The 12,486-nt window shown below is 44.6% G+C and overlaps 1 protein-coding gene across 1 annotated transcript in view; it reads right to left on the bottom strand.

Moving 5' to 3' along the window:
* The window catches only part of WDR27 (WD repeat domain 27), a 181,434-nt gene that overhangs the window by 124,562 nt on the left and 44,386 nt on the right, over positions 1 to 12,486 (bottom strand). Inside the window, exons 13-16 of the mRNA XM_008067492.1 lie at positions 11,867 to 11,956; positions 6,757 to 6,878; positions 4,938 to 5,071; positions 1,109 to 1,206 (exon numbers count right to left, since the gene is read on the bottom strand). Of these exons, the coding sequence (XP_008065683.1) occupies positions 1,109 to 1,206; positions 4,938 to 5,071; positions 6,757 to 6,878; positions 11,867 to 11,956 (444 nt within the window). The remainder of the gene's footprint in view (positions 1 to 1,108; positions 1,207 to 4,937; positions 5,072 to 6,756; positions 6,879 to 11,866; positions 11,957 to 12,486) is intronic.

The following is a 12,486-nucleotide window of genomic DNA, read 5'->3' as shown; positions in this document are numbered from 1 at the left end:
AAATTAAAATTAGCCAGGAGTAGTAGTGCACACCTGTTGTCTCAGCTACTTGGGAAGTGCAGTGAGCCATGATCATGCCACTGCACTCCAGTCTGGACAACAAAAAGACCTGACTCAGGAAAAAAAAAGAAAAGGTGATACAAAACTCAAAGCTTGGGACTCTGTTTCATACTCTACTGAACAGCAACTATTATGAGGGGGGACCCCAAAAAAACAAAATTTGGTTATTAGAAAATTGTGTATCTATTCTTACATGTTGAAACTTCAGTCACCTTCAAAGTATTTTCCATTTGATGCAATACACCTATTGAGACGCTTTTTCCACTGCTCAAAACAGTGTTTGAACTCATCAATTTGGATGCCTTTTAGTGCTTCTGCCATGTTTTGTTTCACCTCTTCCACATCAGTAAAACATTTCCCTCTGAGAAGTTTTTTCATGGGAGAAACAAACAAACAAAAAAAATCCCTCAGGCAAAACTGGGAGAATAGAGAGGATGGGCACAGGGGTCATGCTGTTTTTGATCAAAAACTGCTGAAAGAGTGGGGGGAGAGAAACTGCTGAATACCCAGCATGGTGTGGACAGATGTGTTGCCATGGTGGAAGAACCAGTCACCTTTTGCCACAGCTTGGGAAGGTTCTTCTGCAAATTGTGACACAACCTTCTCAAAACTTTCAGATAAAAACTGGTTGACCATTTGATCCAGAGTAACAAATTCTGACTGTACCACAAGGGACCTGCACTCCAAAAGATAATTCTAATTTTTGAGGGGTCCCCCCTCATGCTTTTTGCTAGTTTTCCATGTGAGATGGACTGAATGTTTAATTAATCACAGAATGTCAACAGTTAAAGAAAATGTACTATTGTGTAATATTCAGCAAATACAGACTAGAAATGCCAGGTCAGCTCTGCTCCTATGTGGCGTTAAATTTGTTTTCCTTTCACTTCTCAATACTGAGAAAATTATTACACATGCAATTAGCACAGAGGAGGCTCTGTGCACCCCTGCCCAGCACAATGCCCACGCTCACCATGGGCTCAGCAAGTACCTTTGCCAGAAGGGTGATCTCGATGCATAGAGAACAAGAAGGGTCTGGAAGAAAGGATACAGGAATAAAAGTCGTTCACTGCTGATAAACTGGTCACATCCACTGCATTGGTCATGGAAAGCCTACACACAGGCTTGGCCTTGCTCTTCTGTTTATATCTGGAAGAACAGAGATGATCAATCTTTTTTGCTTCTCTTCCACTACAATTAAACAACCTACTTTAAAAAGAAAAGTGAAAATGAACAGAATGTTTTCATATCACTTTAAAGTCATATTTTGTAACACTGAGGCAATAAGTGAATTGGCTACCTTAATTTTCCTTTACAGAAAAGTTGAGTTTTCCATTTAGAAATTCTAGTTTTTCCTTTAGGAAAATGTCATGAAAATAAGATAATTTAACAAAGACAAAGACAATTCAGTCCTATCTATGAGAAAGCAAATTTGTCTAATTTTTTAAAAATTATATGTGTACTTAAAGGGACACCCAACAAGTCATTACTCACCTCCTGCCTCAGCCTCCCAAGTAGTTGGGAATACAGGCGTATGTCACCATGCCTGGCTAATTTTTTTTTTTTTTTAGTCTCACTATGTTGCCCAGGCTGATCTCAAATTCCTGGCCTCAAGACATCCTCTTTCTTACCTTGGCCTCCTAAAGCTCTGGGATCACAGGCTTGAGTCACTGCACCTTTTTTTTTTAAATCAGTCTGTGACCCAATGGATGTCTCTTCCTACGGTGTTTATATATTTATGTGTTTCCTTAGAAAAGCTTGCCATCCTCCAGCTCAATATCATAAACTGAACAAATGCATTAGCTTTACTACATCCTACAATCCAACGAAAGAGGCTATAAAAGGATTTTTAAGGCCCAGAAGAACAAAAAGAAGAGAAGAGCAAATGGAGACACAATTTTATTTATTTTTAAATTTAAATTTTTTAAATTATTATAAAGATATGAGGTACAATTCAGGGTTAGGTATACAAACGTTGATTATGCAGGTACCCTTGTTGATGAGGTATGCCCCTCCCTCCCCTAGCAGTTTGCCACTCCTGCCAATTCCACCCCCTTCCCCTGACAGTTTTTCATCACTGCCAATCCCTTTCCCACAGTATTATAATTGCTCAAGGTCTGCTTAAGGTGAGAATATATGGTACTCTGTTCTTTCTTCCTGAGATAGATCACTGTGTATGATCGACTCCAAATTCATCCAAGTTGCTGCGAAGTCCATATGCTTGTCTTTCTTTATGGCTGTATAATATTCCACTGTGTATATGTACCACATTTTTTTATCCAGTCCAGCTTCAATGGGCAGCATGGTTGGTTCCATGTTTTTGCTATTGTGAATAGAGCTGCAACAAACATACATGTGCAGGTATCTTTTTTGTAGAATGATTTAAGTTCCTCCAGGTATATTCCCAATAGGGGAATTGCTGGGTCATATGGAAGGTCAATTTCTAATTCTTTCAGAAATCGCCACACTGAGACATAATTTTAAATCTCAGGAGCAAGAGAATGTGTGCTGACAAACATAGGAAACCTGGGTAGTAAGTTAATGTATAAAATGCTCTCAAAAAGCAAAAATAAAGTTTAGAACTTAAAGTTTCACATATCTCTGAAAGATATGTGATAAGTTTCACATATCTTTGAAAGATATGTGATAAGTTTCACATATCTTGCCTGTGCTTTGGGGGTCCTAGTTGTGCAATCAGGGCCAAGATCAATGAATGCTTTTCCCGTGTGTTGTTCTAGTTTCAATTATTCCATTCTTTCAGGTATGCTGGCCCTTGCGCTCACGTCCACGGGGAGGACAGCCACACTGACCAGGCAACGGAGAGAGCACCTCTCCTGTGAGAGGATGACATAATAGTCCTTCCACATGATAGACCTGGGGCCACAGAGAAGGATAGGTGATAGATGAGGGACCTGAATACAGCAGAGGGTGGGAGTCTCACTCCTGGTCCCAACTAGCTTGCTTTGATTTGAGCCATAAACAGTGGCTTCCTGCTTCCTGTCCTCCCTACCTAAAGATGGGACCCTCGTTCTTATACTTCAGATTTCCTCCCACACTGTGTAAAGAGCAGATGGTGGGAGAGCCTTAGCAGGGGACTGGTGGCTGGGCACTGGCCTGGGAGGGTGTATTCCAGGCAGGGGAGCCAGGTGGAGAGGGATGAAGGGTAGGGAAGCCCATAGCCCAGACTCCTGCTGTCTCCCCACCTTGTACCCTGCTCTGCTCAGGCACAGACCGTGACCCAAAAACATCCTAGTGGCCTTGGAATTGCTCTCCGCCAGCCTCCAGCCCAGGCCTAGGAAAATCTTTGTGGAGTTCCTCTTCCATGTTTAGAAATGTAGGATGCCATCTACAGCCATACCACTCTGAATGTACCTGATCTCCTCTGATCACCAAGGAAACGTAGGATGCCACTCGAAGCGGCTACAATGGAAACCTATCCACTGGCAGCCACATGGGGACTGGGATGGAAACTAACACATTTGCAGCTAGCAAAACAGGCCATGTGTGGTGCCAAGACAGATGCCAGGCTCAGGTCCTGAAGCGCTACCCACTCCCGCTGATCCCCATGTTCCCAGAGAAGAATGGGCACTCACTGATCTAGGAGCCTGGTGTGCTCTACAGAGAAGATGCCTAGAGCCCCTGGTCCACAGACTCTCAGACCCGCAAAGATGTCCCCAGGACCAAGTCTAAAGTCTAGCCCTGCCTCCTCTCCCAACACCCTAGGCCCTGCTGCTCTGTGGCCTGCAGGGCCTCCTCTTGAAGATGTGAATGTGGAGTCAGGAGCCACAGCGGCTCTCACCTGAAGTCATGGACCAGGACCAGATACCAGGACCAGGAAGGGCAGCCTTGGAACCAAGCTGACAGCTACACCCCACAGCTGGCTCACAGAAGGGGACAGCTCATGTGCGCCACCATTTGTGGGACATTCATTACAAGGAAGGAGGAGATGAGAACCTGCCATGGGTCAGCTGCAGTCTAGTCTAGAGAAGGCCAGGGTCTCGTGCCCTGGGAGGCGTCTGACCATGCAGAGTTGCACAGCAACTGCCCAGGGGGTCTGAGCTGTCCTCAGCACCCACAGCATGCCTGCAGCTACGGCCCTGCTGCAGGTACACAGAAGCACGAGGAAACCCAGTACGTACTGCTCCCGGTAACGAATGTCAAGACGAGCCCACATCCCTCCATGAGAGAAGAACAGAGGGACTGTGCCACTCCCCTGGCAGGGTATCTTAGAGAACAGCTGAAATGACCAAACAGAGTCACATGTCGCAGAAACCTAATGGTGACTAAGAGAGCTGTGCTTTCATTAAATGTAAAGTCTCAAAAAAAAATCATACAAAACACATAGATACAGCACAAACATAAAACTATGGGTGGGAAGTAAGCACACCAATCTCAAAAGAAGGGAAAAGGGAGAGAGAACAGGGGTGAGAGGGTGAGTCTCTATTTCTCTGAAATATTCTCTCTTTAAAAAAAAGTTTGAAAACAAAGACAGCAAAATGCCCAAGCTAGGTATAGCTAAGGTGATTATTATTCCCCCATATACATCTATATATTTCTAATGTTTCATAATTTTCACTTTTTATTACAAATAGTATTTGTCTCACTTAAATATGCTTGCAGAACTGAGAAGTAATTCAGGATTCTTAAATCCCCCAAACCCTCTCATGTCACCATTCCTAAGGCCCCTGAGTACAGTAATACAAAGGCCAGTTTACAACACTTGGAAAGTGGTAGACTCAGCTGTCACCAGCAGCTTGGTAAACTGGAGTCATCACCTTTTGGCTGACATTTCTAAATGGGAACCCTTCTTTTCCATCATCATTACTGAAACTGCTTCAGTTGCCTCTAGAAGGAAAGCCACAAGAGGAGGAGCAGCCCACCTTTTCATCTCATCTTTGCAGGTATTGAGGTGATGCTTCAGCAGCTGGAGCTCGGGGCCAGAAGACAGCAACATGAAAGCATCCATGTAATAAAACTGTGCTGATTGCACGGGCTTAGGAAACATGCTTTTGCCCTGAAATGCATATCAGTAATTACTGTCAATATAATACATGTTAATAGAAAATGCTATTGCTCTAAACATGAAGTTCTTTCTTCCTAACACCCAACATCTATTTATTCCAATTATGTAATATATTTTGTTAGAACCAATTTATAATTTTTGTTTCTGCTTACTACTTCTGAAAGATACTATGATTAAAATTTTACTGCAATGAATCCCAGTGCTTTGAATTCCAGGCATTTAAAAATTTGAAATCCAGGGTTACCAAAAAAATGTATATACATTTTAAGTAATGTTTTCTATGTATGACTTCTAGTTTGCCATCATCAGAAGTGTCCAGACGCGGACGGGAACCACTTTGAGCACCTCTTGCAATTGCAGAAGTCAAACGGGACCTGTATTCATCTTTTGTTATTGGTATATATTGACTATACAATTTTAATACAGTTTTTTTTTCTTTCTTAAAACATATATAAATTGTTTGGAAACACTCTGTGTATTAAGTTTCAAGGATTTCACTAAAGCCCAAATTTAAAACATGTTTCCAAATTTAGTTCCGAGGTATCTAATCTCAAATTCAGTTCTCACAACTGACAGCATCACAATGCAGAAGCCAACAGCATAGATCACTCTCCACAAATCCCCTTCTAAAGCTGCTGCCCAGGGCTTCATCCTTACAGGAGCTCCAGGTCTCAACAAATCTTCCTGTCCTTTCTTGTCTTCCTAGTATTCAATCTCCCTTTTAAAAAAGACCCACCAATAATAAACACTCAGCATCTCTGGAAACATCACAGCTTCTTTTGTTCTTTGCAGTTTACCTGCTCTAACTTCATGAACTAAAGATGGGAGTCCTGGCTGGGCATGGTAGCTCAAGCTGTAATCCCAGAACTATGGGAGGCCGAGGTGAGACGTTTGCCTGAGGTCTGTGACCAGCCTGGGCAACTTGGTGAGAACTTATCTCTACAATAAATTAATAATTAGCCAGGTGTAGTGGTACACACATGTAGTTCCAGCTACTTGGAAGGCTGAGGTGGAAGGATGGCCTGAGTCCAGCAGGTTGAGGCTGCGGAGACTGTAAGCACCCCCCTGCACTCCAGCCTGGGCAACAGAGTGAGACACCGACTCAAAAAAAATAAAAAAAAAAGATGGGAGTCCTACTGCTGCCTCTTCCCTGTCTCAGGTGTGAGGTTACTGCTATTTCCCCTTTCTCCTTTCCCAGTCTACTCCCCATAAGCTCATTACAAGTCATTTTTCTCCCCAGAATTTGCTTCCTCTGTGTAATAGCCCCTTGGCCATTATTATTACCGTGACTATAAAGTCACATTGAATTCATATTTAAAATTATCCAAATGTTTTAGTTTTAATCATTTTGGTATTGTAGATCACAACAAAGGACATATTTAACTATATGTATGCACAAATGTAGCAAGTAGGTATGCATACATGTGTCTATGTGTGCATGTGTATGTGGTATGCATGTGTGTGAATACATACACATACACACACATTTTAAAAACTATTTGATTAATCAACCACTGTTACTGCACTGAGGCAAACTCTTAGCTCATGTCCCCTTCCTAACTTCCTGGTAAGGTAAAAGAATGGGAACTCTGAGAAAGTTCTCAGTTCAGTAGAGCTGTTCCAAGCCACAGAGCTGCTTATTTTGACTGTCCACGGTAGACAGGTTCATCCATTACCAGAAGTAGCACAAGCTCTGCCCTGCGCGCTGACCACACTCTCAGAGTACTGTCCTGGGCCGCAGACAGCAGCCATCTACAGTCTTGACTCCAGCAGATGGCGTTCACTGCTCCATCGTGACCTAAAGGAATAGCCAGAAGATTACTTCATTTTTGATTATTAATATTATTTTTGAGTGGGTGTTATTTACCCAGTACTTTTATACAATACTCCTGGAACTGCATTCTTTTAAGTAATAAACACACACTAGGAGGCATTTCTTTGATACAGTGATACCAACAAACCCAAATCCCAAGGCATAGGATTAAGCTTCGCCAAGGCACTGTGGCTTACGCCTGTCATCTCAGTACTTTGGGAGGCAGAAGCGAGAGGACTGCCTGAGCCCAGGAGTTCAAGACCAGCCTGGCAACTTGGCAAGACCACGTCTCTACAATAAATCAAAAAATTAGCTGAGTGTGGTGACACATGCCTATTGTTCCTAGTTACTTGGAAGGCTGAGGTGGAAGAATCGCCTGAGTCTAGCAGGTTGAGGCTGCGGTGGCCATGAGCACACCACTGCACTCCAGCCTGGGTGATAGATTGAGCCTTCTCTGACTCAAAAAGAAAAGAAAAGAAAAAGGATTAAGCTTCATTTAGAGGCTTCATACAAGTTTCAAAAGGAGGTTTTATCTAAAACTTCATATTCATTAAAGCCTCATATGAAGTTTAACACTGTGTGCATCTATGAGTGTATGTTTTAAGAGAAGAAAATTATACAATCTGGTATTATAAAGTATAATACAGAAACCTGTGAATCTCATGATAACATCAGTATTTTAAAGAATTGTTAGTCTTTGAACATTGGAGGAAAAAAGTAAAATAAAAAATGATACGTACAAGTTGATCATTTGTTGTGATAAACTGAGAAGTTCATCTACCTTAAGATGGCTGTGTAGATGCTGGCTTCTGGGGGTGCTGATGTGGTCTTAGGCATCTAGAGGTCAGTCACACTTGGTGCTGTGACATCAGGCTGCAGAGAGGCTCTGACATGAGCACTGAGCGCTTATTTCACGCCATGAGAGTTTCCTGTCCAGTTCCCACGTTGTCCTGCACCTGACCAGTCCGGGGCAAGCCCCTCCCTGCATTTCTGGTTGGGTGTTCACCGTTTTTCCCAGCTCCTAACCCTGGACACATGCTAGTCTCTTAACCTATCCTGCCTCATAACCCTTGGAAGAGCTGTGGAGCTGGGAAGGCAATCCCAAAATAAGCTCCTCAGTTGCCCCAGCAACTGCCCACGAAGCAGTAGAACCAGGTGAAAGGAGAGAGAAAAGCTGCACATAGAGGGTGAGGGACAAGGGATGCTCTCCCCTGCCAGGGAGGAGCAGAGGTTCAGCGCAAGACAAGGAGGATGCCTGACCCCAGGCACCGGGCAGGATGGATGGCAGCGGCAGTACTAAAACAGGCCCTAGATTCACACACACCTCCTGGACAACAGATGACCCAGACCTGCTCAGTGGCCACATTTCATCTCCTGCAGCAAAGCCCTTGTGCCTGAAGTCCTAGAGGACATGTAACCACAACTCCGTCCCGCTACACAGATGTTCCTTCGTGTTGGTGTCAGCAAGTGAATGTAAAGATTTGACAATGATCACAATTGTCACTGTGGCACATTTGTCAGGACACCCCCATAGTGAATACGGAAATCGGGAAAGATGCGCTGGTACTAACAGCTACTGAGCAGAAAAACATAGGAGCAGCGTTGCTGCCCTCTTGTGGGGAGTTCCAACAGCTTCAACAGAAGTGCCAAGGCCCAGCAAAGCTCAGGATGTCCTTTCCGCTTCTCAGCTGACAGAAAAAGGTGAGACTCCACAAGAAAGTGTTTGCGACTGTCACCCCAGATACACGATGTGTGTACACAACACGAGTTCTTTCTGGGACTCCATATGACCACAAGGGTGCTGTTCATTCTTAAATGCCGGCCAGTCCTCAGGTCGTCAACCTGGTAGGATGGCCTGATGGCTCATGACATCCAGCTATCCTGCCATAGAAGGAAGTTGATCACCATCTACGTGGCTCATTCTCCTTGAATATCAAATGAGGTCACTCAGACCAACCTTACCGCCTGGCCACAGGCTGCAGAGAGGCCAAGTGAGGTGATGCAAGATCGGGTGGAAAGGGGAAGCTACCACCACCCATGTCCTCCTTCCCAGTTGGACAGGGCCCACCTGTGGCTGGAGCCATCTGTCCTAGGCCTCTGAGCTCCACTGCCAGTAGTGCCTGACCAGACGCCCAGACACCACCCACTACAGCACCAGAGCACCAGAAGCCCCACAGAGCAGGAATGGCAAGAGGACACCTGAAGGGCCTACAGGTCCTTTCTCACACACAGGATGTAAACAGTGGAGACTCCTCAGAGGGGCTGAAGTCAGACCTCCTTACTCTCCCAAGCTCCAGACCTCGACACATGCAGGAAGCACAGCATGGTGCAGCACAGATAAGCACTGCAGCCCTTGGAGCTGGGACCCAACCCATGGAGTGAGGTGCCCTCATCCTCCCCTCTGCCCAGTTTCATTCCTGTTCATCTGATCACCACTTCCCCTGTGGTATGTGGGAGAGTCGATGAGCTTCAGAAACAGAATGAAAAAGATTCTACATCTCTGACCTGGAGGCCTCCTATTTCCCTGGGAAACTATCAAGCATGCATGGGATATGAACTGCTCTTTTAGAACGGAAGTCAGTCTGTGAAACGCCATGTCACACAGAACAGACGGTGGACAACAACTTGGTGGAGAACAGATAGATGAAGAATCTCAGGACAGGGAGCAAGAAGTTCTGGTTTTAATTCCATTCTTTTAGAAAGATTTCTTTCTGTACGATTCCATTATCTGTAATGGAACATTCAATAGATTTACTCTTCCGAAATGCCTAACCCCAGGATTTCCTGCTTACAGCCCCAGGCTCTAGGGCACAGCCCAGAGAACCACATTCTCACGCGAAACGCGCTTGGGTCCTCCCATGCAGTGCCTGTAGAGAGGCTACTCTGGGTCAGAAACACGCTCAGAAGGAACAGAACTGTTCCTGATGATCTCTCTGCTAGACAACAACAGTTGATAGAAGACATTCTAAAATCTAAAGCACAAATGCAGAACATCTTTATATGCATTACTTGGCTGTACCCTCAGAGTCTCCTGAATTCTCCAGGAGAAAGTTTTAATTTATATGTATCTTATTTGCCTCAAGCTATGGTAGAAATAAAAATATCCATTTTTCTGTGTTCTGGGTAGGTTCTGAGGAACCAAATGTATTTTCAAAGTTGAATCACAAAACTATTAAACACTAGACACCCAAAGTGAAATCATGTGGCCAGAGCAGTTAAAATATGTAAAAATTACTCTTTTCCCATACGGAAATAGAGCAGGTTTTTAAAAGACAAGTTTAAATATCACTGCACTATCTTAATTCAGAGAAAGTCTTTTTCCAATAATAAAATACATAGAGAAATGCCTACAACCAGCATAACAACCATTTATATCAGCTGTTCAGCAACAGAAAGATGCCACCCGGGGCTCCCTCACCACAAGGTGACTTTCAATAAACACCAAAAGCAAAGGTCTGAACCTGGAGGAGCCACCGAATGTTCTGGAATTAAATGGAACAGATGTAGCAGGATGTGCAGAAAAGATGCTGCTGGAAGGGTAGTGTCCAACCATGACTGCTAGTACTGGGAGTACTGCTATACTGGAGGCCACGGCTTTGCTTGTGCAGGTGTGGGCCCAAGACCTCTGTCAGCCCCAGGATCCTCCCTCACCTCACTCGAGTCAGTGAGCAGAGAGCGAGGCCAGGAGCAGTCTGGAGGCCAGGTGGGGCAGTATCATGGCTCCCAAGGATGGCCTCGCCTGGCTCCCACCTCCACCAGACCCATCTCATAGCCCCCACCTCCACATTTCCTAACCACTGCCACCAGTGTGGTCCACCACAGGCTAAGTGTCCCTCCATCCGAAGTGCTTGGGACCACAGGTGTTTGGGATTTCAGAATTTTTCAGATTTTGGAATGTTTGTATTGTAATGGTTGAGCATCCCTAACCCAAAAGTCCGAATCTGAGATGCTTCAATGAACATTTCCTTGAAGTATCATGTCAGTGCTCAAAAAGCTTTGAACTCCAGAGCATTTCAGATTTTTGTATTAGGGATACTCATACTGTATAAAAGCAGATGGACTAGCGAAAGGTTTTCTGATTGTGTGTGCGTTTTGTAAAAGTAGCTACCAGGCGTAGGTTTCTAAGTGAGCGGCATCAGGAGCCTAAGAAGACTTGCAAGACCCTGGTTGGAACTAGGAACTGCATGTGTCAGAGTATAAGTTGAAATCAGTAATTCTAAGAGAATCACTCCCATCGCAGATCTACCTCCTTAAAACAATTGTTTGCCCTGTTCGTGTATAAAAATGTCCATGTACAAACCCTACAAATTGTCAACATGCAGTTCAATTGTACACAGCCTTTTTTTTTTGGAGTTGGAGTCTCACTCTGTCACCCAGACTGGAATGCATGGCCGCTCCCAGCCACTGCAGCCTCGACCTGCTGGGCTCCGGTGATCCCTCCGCCTCAGCCTTCCAAGTAGCTGGAACTACAGGCACGCGCTACCACACCCGGCTAATTTTTTTGACTTATTGTAGAAATGAGGTCTTGCCAAGTTGCCCAGGCAGGTCTCGAAACCGTGGGCTCAGGCAATCCACTCACCTCAGACTCCCAAAGCACGGGATTACAGGCTGAGCCACCAAGCCCGGCTGTACGCCTTTCAAGTAAATGAATTCCATATGTTAAGATAAGGTAAGATTACCTAAGACATAACTTCACTCATTCCTCTAAAACTCTGCTGACACGTGGTTCTTGGCCTCTGGCATCAGTCATCAATGGCTGCAATTTTGGTCTCACAAGTTACACTCACCTTGTTAGGTTTAAGGGCTTATGGATCTAGTATATTAAGTATCACCATTTTATTATCCCAATTCAAGCCATGATTCTATTCTGCTGTTGTCTTGAAGGAGAAAGAAGTATCACTTAGCAACTGACAACCAAGACAAAGTGAGACCCATTCTTAAGTTCATGTTAACTGAAATTAAACACATTTTACCTGAAAACACAGCAGGCGTCCCAATCAGGCTGGCCTCAAACACCAGTGACAGATGGTTGCCCAAGCCACAGGCCAGCCACCGTCCGTCTCCTGTTTAAAACACAAAAAAGAAATACTTGTAGAATCCCAACTCAGAGGAGTCATGCTGACCATGGGTTCAGATGTAGGAACTTCTTGGGTCATGAGAAAACACGGAACAACAAGAGGCAAGGCTTCCAATCCCCCCAAACATAAACATCATGCATGGGCCCGCAAGGCCCAGCCCCATGTCACCTCCTAAAGATGCCCACGTCATCTCTCCCACACTCTTGTATTGTCATTCTCCTCTGTTTAGAGGAGGGATCGAAGGACAGCACAGTGGGGCTGCTCCCCAAGGTGGTGACAGACTGGGAGTCCACAGGCCCCTGCACTGAGATGCCCGCAAACACTGCACTGGTTGGGTCCTGTCTCATATCAGTGGATTGTTTCAGAGGCATATTTCACTAAACAGTTATGTTTAGACATTTCCCTAAGACAGGTTAGAGATGAATGATAGATATCACCCACAGTATTGAACTTGAAGATCTGTAACACCAAAGGGATTCCTGATCTATTAAAGTAAGCATATCAAATGTCAAAAG

Source organism: Carlito syrichta, unplaced genomic scaffold, assembly GCF_000164805.1.
Source record: "Carlito syrichta isolate Samal-C Ts95f unplaced genomic scaffold, Tarsius_syrichta-2.0.1 Scaffold309642, whole genome shotgun sequence".
NCBI lineage: Eukaryota > Metazoa > Chordata > Mammalia > Primates > Tarsiidae > Carlito > Carlito syrichta.
The sequence above is the reverse complement of the archived record's forward strand: the minus strand, read 5'-3'. Positions and strand labels throughout refer to the sequence as shown.